General features: G+C 47.2%; 1 protein-coding gene and 1 non-coding gene across 2 annotated transcripts in view; both read right to left on the minus strand.

Moving 5' to 3' along the window:
- Nucleotides 1–10,706: 10,706 nt before the first annotated feature.
- On the minus strand, nucleotides 10,707–10,813 carry LOC114620198. Its single transcript, XR_003711281.1, has one exon. It is a non-coding gene; the product is annotated as a U6 spliceosomal RNA (small nuclear RNA).
- A 4,936-nt stretch (nucleotides 10,814–15,749) lies between these two features.
- Nucleotides 15,750–20,881, minus strand: part of Tmem132c (transmembrane protein 132C) — a 197,912-nt gene continuing 192,780 nt past the window's right edge. The window contains exon 9 of the mRNA XM_028765945.1: nucleotides 15,750–17,434. Within this exon, the coding sequence (XP_028621778.1) occupies nucleotides 16,247–17,434 (1,188 nt within the window). The 3' untranslated portion in view covers nucleotides 15,750–16,246. The remainder of the gene's footprint in view (nucleotides 17,435–20,881) is intronic.

A 20,881-nucleotide genomic window follows, 5' to 3' on the forward strand; every position in this document is an offset into this window, starting at 1 on the left:
TGTGTGTGTGTGTGTGTGTGTGTGTGTGTGTGTGTGTGTGTGTGTGTTTGAGTGCGGATTCCAGGGCTCTCTCTCTCTATCCCTCCCCCTCCTCCCTTCCCTCTCCTCCCTCACTCTGTCCTTGCATAATGACACAAGAATGTCCCTTTTTGCTTCTAGCAAAACAGTCAGCTCTGACGAGGGAAGACAAGGGAGATTTCCTTACCTGGAACCACATTGCCTTAGGTGACCACTTTTCCCAGACTCCCCTTACCGCCTTCCATCTGAGGAAGCCCGAGCAGTATCAGAGGAAGAGGGGAGGCCGAGTTTCTCCAGTCCTGTCTTAATCTCCCAGGTCTGCTTTAATCCTCAGGCTCTGAGGAGCGAGTGACAATGAGTTCCAAGGTCGTTTGAAACCAATTTCACCATAAACATCGTCTTTTGTTGAAAATAAAACAAGAGCAAAACAAAACGAGATTCCCTTCATTTCTGAAGCCCGCTCTGGGCAATGGTGGGCTCGGGCTGCAATCAGTTTCCACCTCAGCGTTCTGTTCCCATGAGACTGAGAGAGCAGGTTTCCAGCATCCCTTTGTTGGGCTGGGGAAGAGGGCTTGACACAAATCACCTGGATGAGTCCTTGACTGCAGGGTGTAATCACATCAGAGGTAGACTTGAGGCCTGCAGAATGTTTCAGAACTCCTTCTGGAAGGCCTAAAACTTTTGGAAGTCAGAGCCTGCCTGCTGAGGAGTGTTTGCCCCAGCAAAGGGTGTGCATGTTAGGGAGATTAATACTTTTCGGACCCCAGGAGATCCATTTACAGCCCGGACACATCATCCTGCTGGGGCTTGCAGACAGGATTTGTTACCCATGCGCCTAACACAGCCTTCTGAGGAAGTCTCAGGGGGCAAGGCAAAAGGCACACGTGCAAGATGTGTGGGCCAGGAGCTGATAATTCACCTTAATGGTGTCGGCCCCAGCTGCAGAAGACCTTTTGAAGGAGAAGCAAAGGGGGTTTGGAGATGAGGGGGCCAGGCATCTGCCAGTGTCCTTTAACCCATCCTACAGCATCTTCTGGGTTGGAGGGTGAAGGTACATGAGGTCCAGCCGACAACATTGGCCAGAAGAATGTCCCTAAAGGGCTCCTCTTTATTTATAGGACTTTTTTGGGTGGGTGGGGGCTTTCCTTAAATTCATTATGTAGTAAGGCTGACTCACACACCCGACCCTTCTTGTTACGCATCCCAGGGCTGTTGTGTGCCACTACCCCGGGTGGAATTACTACTGTGTTTTGTTGAAACATGATATCTGCTTGCCGTAGAATTCAAACAATTCAGAGATATGTAAAGGGGAATTCATCCACACTCTAGCAGATCTAGGAAGACCAGAGGGGACTGTCTGGGGTCTTTTGGGTCTGTTTCTGTCAGTGGATGAATGGACTGCTGTGTAGTGCTTATTACTGCTCAATGAAGCAGGGTTATAATCTTCATGATGATATTATTATTATTATTATTATTAATCATCATCATTATTATTATAGCGCATTGTATTATATTGCAATATATTATTATATTGCATTAAACTTTTTATTTTCATGCCTGAATATTTTGCCTCCACCACATGCTTGCAGTGCTCTCAGAGGCCTAAAGAGGGCGCCAGACACATGTGAGTGCCGAGACTAGAACTCAGGTCCTCTGCAAGAGCAGCAAGTAGTCTTATCCTCTGAGCCATCTCTCCATCGGCCTTCCTTTTAAACACCTTGCTTCTCGTCAGAGTTTTCTCACAGGAAGTAGACGGACAAGAGCCAGGACGATGCCCTCTGTCGTACAGCCTCCACCTTTGCTGACACTGTGTGCTTGTGATCTTCTGGGCTTCACTGTTTAGAAATTTCGAATTTCAGAAAAGTTGGTATACACAGGTGGAGAGAACTGCCTCTTGAGATCCCATAGCTTCCCACCAAATATCAGTAGTCTTTGTCCTGAGCCATCCCAGGACTTACCCTCCACCAAGGACCTCAGTAAAACAAGTGTTAGTCCAGTTTTTCTACTTTGTTCTCTCAAGGCTTTCTCTACCATCTATCTTCCTCTATCTATCTATCTATCTATCTATCTATCTATCTATCTATCTACCTACCTACCTACCTATCTATGAAGATCTATCAATCGTCTCTCTATATACTGGGGTGGAACCCAGGGTCTTGCTAACACTAGTCAAACACTGTTCCACTGACCTTCATGCCCAGCCTCCAACCTTGCAAATTGTCTTAACCACACCTGCCTCTGTGGGGCGGGTTTGGCTTCTCTCCAAAATCCAGCATCCCCCATGCTAGCTCTCACAACTCTGTGTCTGCAGAAATGCACAAGGGTTTGAGAGTAGCTGTGTTAACAGCAGCTGTCTCCGAGCCAAGGGAGGCCCCACATCACCTCTATTGATCTGCTTTCTGTTCGGAGTGCTGTTATCTGCTTTGATGAGGGTTGACAGAACACCACTTTATAAGATTCCTCAGTGCTCCAGGCCAGAGCACGCAGCCCTTCCACCCCACCAATCTGACAATCCCACGACATCCTAGAAGTGTCCATCTCAACATCCCCTGGATTTACCGTTCAAAACCTTATCTGTTCCCAGCACCTGTGGCTGGCAAGGGAGTCAGGGGAAGGGAAGGGAGGATGGAAGAGGGATTTGGCAGTTTCTTAAAGACAAGATGTCATGGCTGCAACGATATTAATGAACGCCAAAAATATGTGGCCAGCTCTATCCAGCACTTTGGAGTTCCTTTTCTAAACCTCCAGCACTCTCTGTGTGCAAAGGACCAGGAGGGGTGGACAAAGATGTTTAACCTCTCTCCTGCTCCAAATGCATCTAAAGCCATTACGAGAAAGGTGTGTGGATTTACCGAGAGGCACACTTGTTCTACAGGCGCTGAGTCATCTGGTCAAAGCCATACCTTTGGCCCCTGTGAAAGAATCAGCTGACAGACTCTGCAGATCCTGTCTCTTGACCAACATTAGCAAAAATGAGCATACAGCCCCACAAAGGCTAGGGAAGCCCCAAACCTTCATTATTAGTTGTAGGCTATTAACTTCACCCTCAGTCTGTGGGGGCTCAAAGTCAAAGTGTTGGGGTCCCAAGGCATATGGGCACATGGCTACGGCACAGGCTAACAGAAGCATCCTGACCTTGGCTCTCAGCTGCCACAGTAACCCAATAAGATGAATTCTAATGGAGACTCTGTCTTCTTAGAGTTGCCTATGAGACACGGCAAGATAGAAAACATCAGCTCCTGTATCAGCTTGGCCAGATGTGCTCAGTTGCTCTGCGAACATCCATGTCCCAGGTTCCTCTCTGTTCCTAAGCCAGGCAAATGGTCTTCATCTTTATTGTTGGGAGTCAGCCTCAAAGAAGAGGCCTCTGATAGCTGGAGACTAGACCATGTGGCCCTAACCGTGCAGAGGATTCTGGGAGAATGGGCAAAAGGAAAAATCAAAGGCTGGTGACATGTCCTCTTGGCCTCTGTTGGGGTTGCCATAATGAAACACCACATGCTGGGCAGCTGAAATAGAGGAAAGGACTCTTTCACAGTCCTGAAGCTGAAGAATCCAAGCTCAAGGTGTGAGTGGGTTGAGCCTCACTCAAGATATCTTTCCTTGAGTTCGGGTGTCAGATTTCTTGTTGTGTTCTCATTCTGTGGGCCCACCTGGTTGGTGTCATAGTCTGTACTCACGTTTTTTTTTTTTAAATTAAAAATTAAAATCTCCCTCCCCCCCTCCCCCCCCCCCTCCCTCCCTCCCTCCCTCTCTCTCTCTCTCTCTCTCTCTCTCTCTCTCTCTGTGCATGCGCACGGTGAGTGCACTACCCACTGTGCCCAGAGAAGGCCATTATCTCTCCAGCCCCCTCCACATAAGAACACTGGCCACATTAGGTGGAGGCCATGTTAATTATTCTTCTCATTGTTGTGATGAAATATCCGACAAGCAGTAACTTAAAGGAGAAAGGGCTCACAATTCAAGGGGAATTCAAGGGGAGAGAGTCCATCTTGGCACAGAAGAAATGACAGTATGAGTGGTAGGTGGCTGCTTGGTTGTGTCCCCAGTCTGGAAGCAGAGACAGACATGAAGCCAAGCTATAAAAATCTCAAGGCCCATCAACTCAAATGGCTCGCTTCTTCCAGTGAGGCTCCACCTTCTAAAAATTCCTGAGCCTTCCTACCTAGCATTGCTGTGGCTGTTTAAATGAGAAAAGCGACACACACACACACACACACACACACCCCACCCCCACCCCTGCCCATAACCCCGCCCCGCCCCGCCCCCACCTCCATCCCACCCCGCCCCCACGGTCTCAGGCACTTGAGTACTTGAGCACTTGAGTAGCCCAATCGGTGCTACTGTTTTGGGAGGTTTAGGAGGTGTGGCCTTGATGGAGGAAGTACGTCACTGGGGGTGGGCTTTGAGATTAAAAGCCTTCGAAGTAGAATAAGGTAAAAGACCAATTAATTGTTTGATACTGATCTATTGATTTACTGATTTAATTAAAGCACTACTTTTTCTACCTATTTGTCAAGCATGACTTCACTTGCTACCTGGAACAGAATGACCCCCCGGGGAAACAGCCGAAAAATGGGTCATTGCCCTTCACAACCTGCTGACCGCCACATATGCTTGCCCACCCCACCTCATGGTCTCTAGAGTATAAAAGAAGAGTGTAAACTGGACCTGAGGGTGGAACCTTTTAGGAGCTCCCCTGGCTTTGTTCCCTGACTGCTGACATCTTCCTGTCACTGTTGGTCGTTGCGTGCTTACTCTGTAAAGATTCCCACAACACCCGCACCTTTGCCAGTTCACGATTGGCTTTTCATTGGTGTTTGAAGATGTGTGCTCTCAGCTTCCTGCTCCTGCTGTTAAGACTTTGGTGCGCAGCTTAGAACAGACCACATCAGACCAAACGGTTCCACGAGGGGAGGGGGTTTATTCAGGGCAGAGGGCAAAGGTGGGGAGAGAAACGAGGAGATGACGGAGAGAAGAGAGAGAGAGAGAGAGAGAGAGAGAGAGAGAGAGAGAGAGAGAGAGAGAGAGGAGAGAAGTGGAGGCCTGCCCTGACCATGTGGAGAGAGAGGGAAGGGACGGGGGAGGGGCGAGGGGACAGAGAGAAGCTAGAGGCAAGAGAGTAGAGAGTAAGAGATTAAGAGAGAGAGGAGGGGGCTGTTAGCCCCTTTTATAGTGGGCAGGCCTACGTGGCTGTTGCCAGGTAACTGTGGGGAGGAGCCTACCTGGCTGTTGCCAGGTAACTATGGAGGTGGAGTTTAGACAGAATACTAACACCTGCCACCACACTTGTCAGCTGCCACTCTTCCCCACCATGATGGAGACTTATCCCTTTGGAAGTGTAAGTCTAACATAAGCTCTTGCTTCTATAGATTGCTTTGCTAGTGGCGTTTTATCATAGCAATGAAAAAGGAACTAATATAACCACCAACCGGGGATTACGTGTCCAAACAGTGATCCCATGGGAATATCTCATAGTTTCTGCTAACATCCCTTCTCAGGGGGAGGCATCATCAATATCAAACTGAATGTTTACCTCTTCTCCTAAGGTCCCAATATCAAACTGAGGCATGATTCTGCCAGAATTCACTCAGGAACTGTGGCGGTTTGAATAGGTGTGGCCCCCATAGACTCATGTATTTGAATGCTTGGCCATAGGGAGTGGCACTACTAGGAGGTGTGGCCTTGTTGAGTAGGTGTGGTCTTGTTGGAGGAAGTGTGTCACAGTGGAGGCAGGCTTTGAGGTTATATATGTTCAAGCCATGCCCAGTGTGAGACATGGGTTTCCTGCTGCCTGTGGATCAAGATGGAGAATTCTCAGCTCCTTCAACCCCACAGCTCCTTCAACCCCACTTCTGCTTGCATACTACCATTCTTTCCACCAGGATGATAATGGACCAAACCTCTGAAACTGTAAGCCAGTTCCAAGTATATGTTTACCTCTATAAGCATTGCTTTGGTCATGGTGTCTCCCCACAGCAGTAAAACCCTGAGACAAGAATCATTGTGTCTATTGAACTTCCTTACAGAGTGTGGGTGAAGGGTTACTTATAGGGGTGTGGGTGCTCTTCCCTCAACAGGCCACACTTGGAAAGCCTTGCCTAGTAGGGATGAGGAATTTTCCCTCTAGCCACATAGATGGAGCCACACATACTCTAGTCTTCCCTGGGCTCTATCCAGTCCCTCCCTGAGACAGCTTAGCATACAAGAGATGGTTGGAAATTTGTCTCATATTCCTCCCCATCCCTCCATGAGGAGGACATAAACAGTCAGCAAGCCCAGCTGGGATGCCACAAAGGAGCACAGCCGAACTCCTGAAGATAAATGTTACTTGGTTCAGAGGACAGTTACAGCCCACAGGAACACCCTTGCTTTCTTGTAATCTCCTCTCTCAAAAGTTCCATCCCAGGCCGGGCGGTGGTGGCGCACGCCTTTAATCCCAGCACTTGGGAGGCAGAGGCAGGCGGATTTCTGAGTTCGAGAGTTCGAGGCTAGCCTGGTCTACAGAGTGAGTTCCAGGACAGCCAGGGCTACACAGAGAAACCCTGTCTCGAAAAAACCAAAAAAAAAAAAAAAATTCCATCCCTAGACATATTACATGACAGGAAGTTTGAGGGGGACAAAACTGGACAAAATTTGGACCATAAAGAATTTTACCAAATTCTTACTGGAAGGTAAGAATACAGGCGGAGCAGAGCAGAGCCCTCTGACATGGAGGTCCAGGCAAGTGCCCACCTTGCCCAGGTGAAGGGCACCATAGAAAGTTAGCTCTGATCTCTCCTGCCTTTAGAGACTCATTTTCTCAGCTTATCCATGCAAGCTACGCCCCCAGATCCTCCATGACACAGAGTGTAGTCATACTTGTTCATCACACAAATTCCACAGTGAGCTTTGGTCTTTATAAGAAGCAACATCCTCTTCATGGGTTCCCTACCAAAGCCAAAGGCAGTTCACCGATGTTAACTGGATCCAGGGGCAATTGTGGCTAGCTCTTAGAAAAATCACCACGTCTCTAGCTCGATGAATCATTTTCAGAACTAAAGAAGAAATTTGGCCTGTGACTTGAGTATGAAAGCGGAAAACTGGTTTTTTGTTTTTGTTTTTTAAGTGGAAAAGTCATTCTAAATTGATCAGAGTCAAGAGTTCACAGTTTGTTTCCAGGGTGCCTTGAATGAAGCTTGATATTTTTCCTCCCCCTGGGGAGGGAGAGAGGGAGGGAGAGAGTGCAGATTGTGATCCTTTGCTGATACAAAACATTAGGAAGGAGTTGATTTCCTTAGAGGCTCTGGGTGAGCTCGACACGGGTGCTCGGATCCTCTCTGGGTTTTGTCAGTCTGCCCTGGTCTCTTACATATCTCAGGGTCACATCCCAATTCACCTCTCCTCACAGGAACAAAGGCATAAGGAGAGCTTGCTGAGCGTGGTATCCAGACAGCATCCAACCCGTGTTCCCAGGGCTCCGTGCTGGGCTCCCAAATCCAGTCTCAACAGAACAAGGAAGGATAAGGGAGGGGTTCTTCACCATAGAAGTTAGCAGTGAAACCAGAAACTCTACTTTCCCATGAACAGATTTCATAGCGTGTGATCTGGTGAAGTGTTTTGCTTCCACCAGATTAAGAAAAACAGTCTCAATGATGTTTTAGGCCAGGCATCATCACCAATTGCCAGAGGAAGGAATGAGGTCATGAATGGCTTTGCCCACTGTCACTCATAAGTACCTGAGCTAGCCGAGCTTTATCCTCAAATGTTTCCTGTCATGATTTTAGAACAGTTTGATTGCCCAAGAAGAAAGAGACATGGTTGTCACTTCTGCTGTCCCTGCTCTCATCCACATTAAGCAATGACTACTTCTTGCCCTAGCTAGCTAGCTTCAGCTGTCAACTTAACATGGCCTCAAGTTATTTGAGAAGAGTGTCTCAGTTGAGGGATTGTCCAGGTCAAATTCGCATGTGTGCATGTCTGTCCGGGGTTGGGGGGATTGTCTTGATTGACTTAGGAGGGCTTGGCCACTGTGGGCAGCACCATTCCCTGGGCAGGTGGTCCTGTGCTATATTAAGAAAGCCAGCAAGTAGAGTCTTCCATGGTTTCTGCTTTACTTCCTTGATTGAGTGAGTCCCTTGGTCGGCAAGCACACCTGCCTTCAAGTTTTGGCCCCAACTTGTCTTAATAATGGACTATATAATCCGAGTGTGGAAGAAGAGAATCAACCCCTGCAGGTCACTTTCAAGCATCCACCCTACTGGATTTTTCGGTGTTGAGATTAAAGGTGTATGCCACACCCAGCCGACGTGTGAGTTTTTGTGTGCGCTCCTGTTTCCTGTTCTTCAGGGTAACTATACCAAGTTGTGGAAACTATGCTGGGCTACAAGCCAGGGTTATCTGTCTGGAATGCCAATAACCAAAAAGAGTGAGCAAAGTAAATCTCTCTGTCATTCGAAAAGCAGTCACGGTGACCAGTCTCCTACATTTCTTCATCATGTCTAAGACTCCAGTGACATGTGACCCAGCTCTGGCCAGGTCTGACCTTGATTCCCCTAGAGCACATCAGTTGTATTTTTTTAGCCACGTCTGTGATGTCTTCAGGAACATGGTCTCTCTGGTTCCCGAATCCCTCTGTTTCTCACTCTGCTCGCCCTGTCTCTGTCTTACTCCTGAGGCTCTCACCGCCCAGATGTAGTCCATGAGCCATGCACTTCAATATCACCAGGGAGCTAATCAGAAAGGCAGAGTCTTTAAGCCTCAGCTTCCCCAATGCTTCATCTGATTTCCACAGGCGCCACCAGTGATAGCTGTGCACAGACAGATACAGAGGAGCCATTGCAAGTGTCTGACTCCCATGGAGTCACATGTAGGCTGGGTGCAGTTTCCCCCTCATGTGGCCTCTGTCTGGAAAGCCTCTATGCTACAGCATGCAGTCACTGTATCCCGCCTTCCCCGCCATGATGGAGGGAACCCCAGAAGCCATGAACCAAAATGAATACCCCCCCAAACTGCTTCCATCAGGTATTTTGGCACAGTTGTGAGAGATGTAACTGACGTGGGTAGGAACAAGGCTCAGAGCTCGTTTGTGCATGTTCGATAGCAATAGCTGTGGACAGTGGGGACCATTCCTGCTGGAGTCTCAGCTAACAGAGTCCTTGCTAAAAAAGTCCTGCTGTGTATTCTACCTGGCTGACATTGCCATACCTCTAGTTCAGGTCCACCCAGAGCCTCAGCCTGAGGCCCCATTTGGAATTTGGGGCAATGTAGATATAATTAGTGAACACGATTAATTCTGATGGATTAAGGGAAGCCCCAGATCCATGGAACCACATGTCTCTTGTTATTTGGGCTTTTTACGATGACATCATTGCCATAGTTTGGGTTTCACCCCTTTATATCTTTGCTTTGTTATGTCTGGACACACCCAGTGTACCCCTACATCCTCACTATTGGTGCAGTGGCCCCCCTCTCTCCATGGCTGAAGGGAATCGCAGCCAGCCACACAGCCCTTTTCAGTGTCCCCACAGTTTCCAGAGCCTTCCAGAACATTCAAAAGTCAGTAGAATTGATAGAAGGGAAATCTTGACCCTAAGCTTAACCTGGTTAAAAAAAAAAAAAAATCAGTGAAATTTCAGAGTCAGGTAATTTCCTTCTGCCTAGTGACTTTTTTTGACAGAGGGATAAAAAAAAAGCATTTTGGATAAAACACTTTGGTTGGTAGAAAATAAATTGGAAAAAAAAATATGCCATAAAGTGTCTCATTCTCTGAAATGTAATCTAAGGTTTTCCCCAAAAGCAAAGTGGTGCTGGGAGAAATTGGCCTCTGTCTCTGTCTTCTTCAAGTCTCTCTTGACACAGATTTTCCAGTTAGCCTGTCTGCCTGTAAGCAGAATTCAGCTGTCAGAGTCAAGTTTCCCAGGTTCGCTTAAATTTTTGCTGTCCGGAAGCCTCTTGTGCAAATCCATTGGAAACTCAGCATAGCATCCTCAAACTCAACACAGGATGGCTGTAGCCAAATGGCTGGGCACTGTGCAACCTGGGGCAAACATGCCCACTTTACAAGCGGGCATGCAGGTGCCATCTGGCCTGTTTTCTTACAGCATGGCCTTCCAAGGTTTCACAGGGAGGGAAAAATGGATGGTGTGTGTGACCCAGCTGTTTCTAGTATACACAGAAAATTCATCTTTGTATCTCCATTGTGTTTATTTATGTTTTGGTCCAGCATGTCCTGGCCACATCCCTTTCTGTCCATATTCATGCCCAGACTTCCGTCTGCATTTTATATGGTCCCTATCTCAGATGAACCTAGAGGCTCAGGTTTAATGGTGTTCTTCTGAGTGGCCTTCGTGAACCACCTCCTCCTCCTTCTTCTTTCTCTTCTTCTTCTTCTTCTTCTTCTTCTTTCTCTTCTTCTTCTTCTTCTTCTTCTTCTTCTTCTTCTTCTTCTTCTTCTCCTCCTCCTCCTCCTCCTCCTCCTCCTCCTCCTCCTCCTCCCCCTCCACCACCTCCCCCTCCTCCTCCTTCTCCTTCTAAAAGATTTATTTATCTTATGTATATGAGTACACTGTAGCTGTCTTCAGACACACCAGAAGAGGGCGTCAGATCACAATGCAGATGGTTGTCAGCTACCATGTGGGTGCTGGGAATTGAACTCAGGATCTTTGGAAGAGCAGTCAGTGCTCTTAACCACTGAGCCATCTCTCCAGAAAAATATGGAACGCTTCACGAATTTGTGTGTCATCTTTGTGCAGGGGCCATGCTAATCTTCTCTGTATCGTTCCACTTTTAGTATATGTGCTGCTGAGGCGAGGCCTCGTTGACCTTCTTGGTCGGCTCTCAGCCTCATTAAAGCTTCACTGAGTTTTAACAATAAATAATAAAATTTGTAAATATAAAAATATTTAAATATAAACATAAATAAATTTAAAATAATAATATTTATTTGTTTTATTTACATACACTGTAGCTGTCTTCAGACACACCAGAAGAGGGCATCAGATCCCATTAAAGATGGTTGTGAGCCACCATGTGGTTGCTGAGATTTGAACTCAGGACCTCTGGAAGAGCAAGTAGTCAGTGCTCCTAACTGCTGAGCCATCTCTCCAGCCCCTCGACCTTTTTAAAAACATTAATCTTAACACATCCTTTGAAAATTTCAGACATGTATACACCTATCTTTTTTTTTTTTTTTGGTTTGGTTTTTCGAGACAGGGTTTCCCTGTGTAGCCCTGGCTATCCTGGAACTCACTCTGTAGACCAGGCTAGCCTTGAACTCTCAAACTCAGAAATCCACCTGCCTCTGCCTCCCAAGTGCTGGGATTAAAGGCATGTGCCAGCACCGCCCAGCTACACCTATCTTGATAACATTCACCCTTCACTCTGCACTTCAACTCTTCCCAGAATCACCCATAATACCTCCTCTCTAACTTTGTGCCTTCTGTTTGTATTTGTTTATTTAACCCAGGGAGTCAATTACTGCTGCTCAGATGCTCATGGGTATGGGGTCATCCACTGGGACACAGGGAACCTACCAGTGGTCATATTCCTAAAGAAAAGTGACCCCCACCCCCAGAAGCAATCAACTGTCAACACCTCCTCAGCTAGCACCAGGCCCCCAGGAACCCCTTTCCCTGCCGTGCTGGGGTTTTTAACTGGTTTGAGCTTGTATAGGTGGCCAGAGCTGCTGTGTGCTCATGTGTGCAACAGCTACAACATGTCTAGAGGACAGCTTCCTCCTCAATCCTGTTTTTATATTCTTTCTGCCTACTATTCCTTTGTGTTCCCTGAGCCTTGGGGGGATGGGCTGCTATAAATATCCCACCCATGGCTAAGCACTCACAATTTCTTATTCTCAGGACTTTGAGCCGAACTGTGTCTGTGCCTTAAGCACCTCACACTGCAGTAAGAAGCTTCTCTTTGCAAGGCTGGGGGCGGTACAAATTGAAGGGCGTAGATATAACCTTATAGAAGGAAATCTGATAACACGGAAGTTTAGAAAATCGTGATCAGTACGTCCTCCTGTAGGCCTTATGCCTTCCCAAGCCTCGGGTTTTGACCATCTTTACAGTGACAGATGGGAATTACCTCCTGTGGAGCAGGCTTCCATCCAGTCAAGAGGGTGTTTGGTAACCCCATTCACAATCTTGTCACTATTGCACCAGCGGCTCAGCTTGCCTAGCCGTTCAGTATTACAGCCGCCAAGGAGAAGACCTTTGACGACTGTTCTTCCTCAGCAGCCTGCCTAATACCTTCTGATACTATGAAAACATGGTATGTTGGTGTATATTTGTAATTCCAGGCTTGGGTGTGTGCGTGTGTGTGGTAGGAGGGTTGGTACAAGTTTGAGGTCAGTCTGGGCTATATATTGAGTTCCAGTCTAAGCTGGACCACAAATGAGACTCAGTCTCACAAAGAGTGTTTCTACTAAGCAATGTGTATGGGCTCCTTTAAATTTAAAAAAAAAATAAACTGAGGCTCTTGTTTATAACAATTAGCTTTGAGAGTTCAAGTGCACACAAAATTATGTGCAAAGCTGAAGATGAGAAAGACACCCTCTTCTGATAAGGTATGCTACTCACTTCTCTTTCTGAAAGGAGAGGGGAGGTTTTCCGTCTCTTTTTTTTATATCTTTGGCTTTTCTTTGTCTCCCAAATGCCATGTAGTGGACCTGAATTTCTTTTCTATAGCCCCAGTTCCATTTTTAACCCGAGATAATATATGCAAAGCTTGCATTCACATGGTAATTAAGACCATCCTCTTTAGATACTGAATCCTCGTTCTGTCACGCTCTAGCTTGTGACCTTAGAGAGGCTGCTTTGAGCCGGACTCCTTGTCAATAATAGGGTTCACACCTCTGTGTGGGGTCCATCACTGGACAAGATTTAACACAGGTCTTGGTATAGAATAAAATCCCATTGAACAGAGTCTCATTACTTCTGTAGTCAATCCTGGTATTAATAGAGATACGAAGGTTTCCATGTTAACTTGAGAAGTATGCTATTACTTTGACTATCTTGTGTGTGTGTGTGTGTGTGTGTGTGTGTGCTGAGGCCGGAAGACAACACTGAGCACTATTCTTCAGGAGCTGTCCACATTTTCTTTTGAGACGGAATCTCCTCCCTCAGGCCTCCAATTTTCCCTCATGCCTGGCTTTTTTCTGCAGGGGAGACAAACGCAGGTCCTCATACTTGACTGGCAAGTACTCTTAGCCGCCTGAGTTGTCATTCCCAGCCCAGCTCATTTCTGAACGACCATGAAAGACTGGGTAAGTCTGTCAAGGAGTAAGAGGTGACACTGGAGTAGCTGTGTGGCTCACACCTGCCAACAGTTCTCCACTTCCGGCTTTGACTGACAGTTCCCTAGTCCCACTCGTTACCTCACCCCTTGTAAGCAAAAGTACAGCTCGTCAGCTGATGCTAAGTAGATTGTTGGTCCAGCAACCTCTGGACAAGGTACTCCTGTAAGGTTTTAGGACTAGAACCAGATGAAAAAAAAAGTTAGCTTCTGTAGGTTCCCGTCTTCATAAAGAGAGATGTGTTTGAAAGATGAGCTGACACACAGGCCCTTGGGATAAGTTAGGTGTCCTGGGCTTGCACACAGTGATGGTCTGAGTTCACCCCAAGAGGGAGAGGCTGGGCAGAGCTGGTGCTCAGAGGGAAGGCGGTGAATCCTTGAGGGCAGATCTGACTGACTGAGGATCTGACAACAGAAACCCCTACTGACTAAGTGAGGTCATAATTGAGTCTTAAGTTTGCATTATGTTTGGATAGGGCGAAAGATCCCAGTGACTGAAATAAATGGAGAAAGGTTGATGTCTTTGTATTTTTTTCATGAGTGTGTGTGGAGCACATGGGTGTGCACTTGTTTGCATGTATGTGGAGATGGGACGATGTTAGGAATCACCCTCCCCTACTCTTTCACCTTATTCAAAGAGGCAGGGTCTCTCAATCAAACCCAGAGCTCACGGATACGGCATGTCTCCATGAATTATGTGTCTCTACCCACCACCCAGCATTTCACATGGGCTCTGGGGATCCGAACTCTGATCCTTAGGCTTGTACAGCAAGTGTTTTAGCCACTGAGCTATCTCTCTAGAACGTCTAGATTGACAGTTGCCACTGACCTCAGTTTCCTTTCAGTGGTTCCTGGGATATGGATTGCCATTGGTGAGTATTGATAACCCATCAGACTCTAGAGTAACCTAGGATGTGTCTTGTGAATTTCTAGACTGGGTTAACTGGGGAGGGAAGACTCACCCTGAAAGTGGGCTGCACCGTCCCACAGGCTGGGGTCCTGGACTGAATACAAAGGAAACTGAGCTGAGTGCCAGCATCCTTCTCTCTCTGCTTCCTGACTGTGGATGTGACCAGCTACTTCAAGCTGCCCTGCTGTGACCCTGAGTGGATAGGTGATCAAAACTGTCCATCATCAGAATAACTCTGGATCTGCCCAGAGTTGAAGCAAAGGGGAGGGGCAAGTGTGATGTATCTTCTTTAAAAGGTGAGTTCTTCGGCAGGCTTGTGCCTGTCAGGATTGGAAGACAGGAAGTAGATAAAGGAAGAAAGTCCCATGAGACACCGACTTGTGAAGCATGGCAAGCGTTTTAATGACAACCGCCACCACAGGTATAAATAAATAGCTTTTCTTAAAATCTATTGTAAATGCTACAAATATATGTGTCAAAGGTCCAACCAAGGTCACTAGGCTTCTGAGACCTTTTCTCAGCTAATGATTTTAGTAATAGAAAAAAAAACCAAACCAAAACAATGGCCATCCCCTGGTCTCTCTGTGAATGCTGTTTTGTGGAGGGTCACAGTACCCGATGTCCTCTCCCTCAGCTGATGGATGGAGAGTGCCAGGCTCAGACATCCTAGTTCATTTGTTCCCTCCTGCTTTTCGACCAAACACTCGGTTTTGAGTGGATATGATACTGCAGTGTGCTGTTACACAGCCGTACTGTTCAGAGCCACAGTTTGATTGACAATCTAACATAGATTTTAAAAAAAAAACCAACCATTTTGAGTTATGCTGGTTCACCCTGTCCAATAATAAAATCAGATAACTCAACTCTGCCCCTACATGTCTTTTCTGTTTGTTCAGTTCAGTGTTGGCTGTATCTTGTGGTAGACTTGGACCATCTGCCTGACTCTGCACACCCTGCGCTTACGGACTTCACTAACATAGAGGTATCCCTATGCCCACACTGATGGAGACACTGATTGAGTCTCTGACTCCACAGGGAGTGGCCAGGGGTCACAGGCTGCATTCTGTTCTCTTGGTCATATCCTATTCAGACAGCTGTGAACACTCTTCCACTCACTGGCCTGACCCAGCTGATGATAGATTGTGGGGTGTGTTCTCCCCATGGAAGGAACTGTACACTTGCTCTGTTGTTAACAACAACAACAACAACAACAACAACAACAAACCCAAAAAGAATTTCAAACAAGCCAGAAAATTTTAACAAAGCAGGGGATCTATAATATAAAAACAGATTAATGTTACAACGTAAAGACTGGACTCATTGATGGTCTTCCTAAAAAGAGGGGGGAAAAACCCTAATGAATAGAAATATAATTTACATTTCATTTAGGAAAATATACCACTTGGTCCTCAGAAATAAACATGACATTAAATCAGATGGAAGCCTAGGACCCTAGAAGGAAACATGGAAGCAAAAAGAGATATGGAATCAAATGTAAAATTCTCACTCTTTCTGAGAGGTGACCAGTGTTCGGATGTGCCTCTCCTTGGGCAGAAAGCTGACAGACCTGGACTGTCCTCAGAAACGTAAAGATTGAATTAAAATGGAGGCCTTCTCTTAGCAAGCCCTATTTTTACATTTTGTTCCTTTATTAGAAATATAAACCAACAGTCATTTGTGTTTTTTTAATTTGTCTTTTTTTTGTTTTTGTTTTTTTTTTTTAACAAATATTTTTGGTAGCTTGTCTGCAGTGGATTTCGATTCGTAAAATAACGCACTCATGTCTGAGCAGTTCTCTCTCGGATCCACTCTGCCTCCTTGAGGAGTCAGAGACTCAAACTTCTGGAAACCTGCCATCCTTAGCTGCTAAAAAAAATGCTTTAGTATAAAAACATCCCTTCCCAGTTTCTAACCTGCTACCTGGTATTTAGTGGGCCCCAACTCTCCTCATCCAGTCCACTGAGAGCTCCTTCCGATCAGCTACTCTGCTGAGGGAGGGAGGGAAGGTGGCTACTGCCCCAAGTTGGTGAGGAGGCCAGAGCACTACACGCTGTCTTGGAATTTCTCCAGGTAGGTTCTGAGTTCCTTGGGCGCACCCACATCCAGGTCTTGACAAACCCACTTGATGTCATCTTCCCCACTGAGGATGGAGTTCACTGTGGGGCAGCTGTCCTCAGGTGGGATGGTGAATGTGGCAAACTTAACCTTCTTCATCTTGGAGGTGGGTGAGTTTGCAGGTTCCTGCCTGGGCTCCCTGGTCTGCCGTCCCCCAGAGCCTGGTGGCCTGTGCCCCTGGCTTTGCATGTGCTTTTGGGAGCCACCATTGAGAAGCAAGTGATTGTTCTCTTCACAACCTCCCAGTCCTCGGTCTATGATGGTCGTGTGTTCGTCCTGGGGTGGGGACAAGTCCCCAATGTTCTCCAAGAGCTCGGCCTCATTACCCAGCCAGACCCAGTCATGAGAGTGGGTCATGGATGCCTGGCCTTCCAGAGGCACCTGTTTGTGCCTGTACTTGAAGGCAAAGGTGGCACAGTTAATGAGAAAGACAAGGATGGCCAGGCAGAAGACACCTAGGAGGGCATACATTCCAATCTCTAGGTCACTCAGGCCATGGGCTGTCTGCATCAGACCATTCTCCTCCAGTGTGCCCCCAGCCTTGGCCTTGGGGAGGTCCACATGGGCTGGGAAGTTGGTGAAGTCAATGGGGATGCTGTGTAGCCTGGCCCCATCCCGCCTGCCACTCTTCCCCACGTTGTTATCTAGCAGGGACTTGGTAGTGGTGGTGGCACTCAGCAGGGCCCCTTCCTCACGATCCCCGGGAAAGTTGCCATGATATAATTCATCCTGGCCTGGGCGTTCCAGGTCCTGGATCTTCTGCCGACGATCACTGGCGTGGTTCTTGATCTCCTCCTCATCCTGATCTCCAGTCTGGCTGGAGTCAGCATCATCCCATCCAAACTTGACCCCCACATGGCCAATGCCAACAGCCAGCACACTCTTGCGCTTGGATTTCTGACAGGCCTCAGCGATGGACATATCAACCCGGAGCAATGGGCCCTGGCCTTCTCCTTCAGCTATCACAGCGGGCCACCAAGGCGAGAGAGGTTGTGGAATGGACACGACAGCCTCGTCCAAAGAGATGGCAGTCAAGGAGAAGTCCTTGGGGTCATAGATGTCCAGGGGTGTCACTGAGCCATCACTGAACTGGAGCCATGTGCTGATTATAGCTTCCTGCAGGGAGAGAGACCATGAGAACCACTGGGGGGGCACCTTATCTCTAGGAACCCCTCCTAAAACACCACCAAAGCAACAGGAAGCGTGACGTGACGTCCCGATCTAGTACCAACATACTGGGGGAGCAAATAGGCTTTCCGTTAGTCTGAAAAATAACACAGCTCTAGCATAAACTGTATGCTAGAGTTCATCTAGCTAGCAAGTTCATCTATCCAGTCCTGGGTCAGCTTTTTGTTATCTGCCAATCACTTATCCCTGGACTCTATTAGCCTCATAGGCCAACAGGGGCTTGTAGAGGTAGGAAGCAGAGTCAGGAAATTAAGTCAGAGCCAAAGACCTAAGACTGGAGACTATAGGCTGGGAATGTGTAGCAGTTGGTAATGAGTTTTCCTACAGTACATGAAGCCCGGGGTTTGACTCCTTGCATGGCATAGACTAGGATTGGTGGATGCCTTTTACTTCAGCACTTGGGAGGGAGTTGGAGGCAGGAATATTAGTAGCTCAAGGTCATCCTATGGTCTCAAAACATGAAACTTTCTTGTCTATCATGTGATGGCTAATCTTGGTTGTCAACTGGATGACATCTAGAATCAACTGAAGCCTTTGTTGCTGCAAACCCTTGGGAGGGATTTTCTTTCTTTCTTTTTCAAAGATTTATTTATTGTTTTATGTATATGAGTACACTGTAGCTGCCTTCAGACACCAGAAGAGGGTGTCAGATCACAACGCAGATGGTTGTGAGCCACCATGTGGTTGCTGGGAATTGAACTCAGGACTTGTGGAAGAGCAGTCAATGCTCTTAACCACTGAGCTATCTCTCCACCCACAAGAGGGATTTTCTTAATCAGATTATTTAAAGCAGGAAGCCCCATTTTAAACCTGGGCCACACCTCTAGTGGTAGCACAGGTAAGAAAGAAGCTTTGCTTTTTGCCTGCTTGTCCCCACTCTTGCTGGCAAGTTCATTTATGCTGTTGCTGCAGTGGGTATTAAATCCAAAGTCTTCAGGATTGCAGCATGACCTGAAGACCAACAGCCCTCTTGGAATGATGCAGAACTCCTGAGCCAGATTGAGGTGGCTGAGACATCCAAGCTCACACACTGAACTCCCAGGTTCTCCATCTTTCCATCGTGAGACATCCATTGCCGAACTACCTGGGGCACAACCAGTAAGTCAAGCAATAGACCCCCTTCCAATGTAGGTATTCATCCTTCCAGTTCTGTTTTTCTGGAGAATCCTAACTCAGCACCCCTTCCCACCCTATGCTCTCCCAGGGTCTTATCGGTATCTTTTGCTTTGTGGGAGAAACAGGGAAGCAAGAGTATTTTCCCTTTGTATGACCCTGATGCACATGGCACACTCTTTGAAGGGCTATCAGATAGACAGCAGTGACATTTGGTGGCTCAGCTCAGCTGCATCAGACTAAGAAAGCTCAGGCCGGTGTCAGGGACCGAGTAAAAAAGACTTGCAATTGTTCATTCCAAACAGCCACATGATCTCTCCCATTGTAGAGAACAGAGAAGGGAGTTTAAAAGTTCCTGGACAAGAAAGGTCCTGGACCTATCTTTCTAAGCCTGCTGGAGCATTCATCTTCAGCACCACGGACAGAACCACAATGTAAGTGTTGCCAACAAAACCCTGGAACTTTTGAGAGTCTAAAAGGGGAATCACAAACAGAGCATGTATGCTTATTAGGCGTCAGGTGATATTCAGAGGATGCTTCTCTTGCAAGTTTAAAGAGTCCCCCAGCTGTCAGGTTAGTAAGAAGTTAGCAGAGCCCTGCTGTGCTGGAGATCCAGGGATCAGCTATTGTCAAAGTCCCCATGGTCGGCTGCACCCAGACCACCAGACCAGTCCTGATTGTGGGAGCCTTTCTGGTTGCTCATAGGTCTCAGTTGTCTTAGACTCTATTGGCGCAGCAAGAGGTCCAGGGAGTGGGGAGCCTCTCCACATACGACGGGTGGGAAAATCTATTTCCTCTCTGACACTGGCGGGAATAAGAAACCGGCACTCAGATCTGGTCTGATGGGGACAGGGTCAGTGTGCCACAGAGAGTGTGGCACGATGAAGGAAAGCAGGAAAACAGACTCAAAACTGGATTATCAAACACACCAAGTCACGTGGAGATCCTTAGAGGCAGAGCGAGGTTAAGGCAACTGCCTCTGCACAAGGCTCCCCTGGTAAAAACAAAACTCCATCTGTGGGTGGGCGGCAGGTGTCACAAGAGGCATGTTGAAAATACACACAGGAGGTCTGTGGGATGGCTCAGTAGATAAAAGCACTGGCTCTGCAAGCCTGGAGACATGGGTTCAATCTCAAAACCCTGTGTCAACGTGAAAGAAGAGAGAACAGACTCCTTAAATTTGTCCTCTAATCTCCAAATGTGCACTGTGAAGCGCGTGCGCGTGTACACACACACACACATGCACACACACACACACATGCACACGCACACACACACACTGCTGCTGCTATTACTAATACTATTAATAGAAAATAAAAATTTACTATTAATAAGATGATCAGGCTAGTATTGGAGATGTGGGAGCAATTGGAAAACAAGGAATTAAAATAAACGAGAACAAAAAAGATCACTAAAGAAGTAAAATGGCAAAGAAGAAATTCAAGCAGAAACTATTAAGAGAGCGGAGGTGAGTCAGGGGAAGGGCAGAGATGTGTGGGGATTTTACAGGAGTTCTAGGAATGGAAATCTGAGCAGGGTGTGTTGGCACAGGCCTACAGTCTTGGGACTTGGGAAGTACAGGCATGAGGATTAAGAGTTGGATGCCAGTTTCAGCTACAATAGCAGGTTGGAGGCCAGCCTGGGCTACATGAGACCCCCTTCTCAAAGAAAAGAAGGAGGGGGGTGGAGACAGGTGATTGAACCACTTGAGATGCTTTTCTGCAACAGACAAGACATGTCTGAGGAGAGAGTTGACTCACCAGCCAACACAGCCAACGTGTTTACTAAAATTGGGAGGAAACAGAAGAAAAGGCAATCAGGCAGAGGTAAGTAAAGGAGAGGAAGAGTTGTCAATAGCCCAGCTACAAGTATTAGGAGGAATTTGGAACGAGGAAGGCAATATTCTGGAACATTCTAGGCAATGGTGACCTTGAACTCCAATATGAAGGCAAAGGCGGAGACTTTGGAATAGCGCTGTTTGGGCACCTGGATCTGGCTGTACCTGAAGGCATAAATGCCTGCCCACAGGCTGCTCCATTCTGTTTAGGTCATTTGAGGCTGAGTCGCTGCTATTTGAAGTGGAAAGCCCAGAGCAAAGTTCTGTAGAGCAAAGGGGACTGCACTCAATGTCCTCTTACCCTTTCGAGCATGAGGACCATTTTTATTTGAGTTTGGGAGAAAAATAACAGGGCAAGAAAGTTGTAAATCTTGGCAGCTGCTGGGAGGGGGGAAGAGGAGGAGGAGGAGGGGAGGAGGAGGAAG

The sequence above is a fragment of the Grammomys surdaster genome, unplaced genomic scaffold, assembly GCF_004785775.1.
Source record: "Grammomys surdaster isolate TR1022 unplaced genomic scaffold, NIH_TR_1.0 166, whole genome shotgun sequence".
NCBI lineage: Eukaryota > Metazoa > Chordata > Mammalia > Rodentia > Muridae > Grammomys > Grammomys surdaster.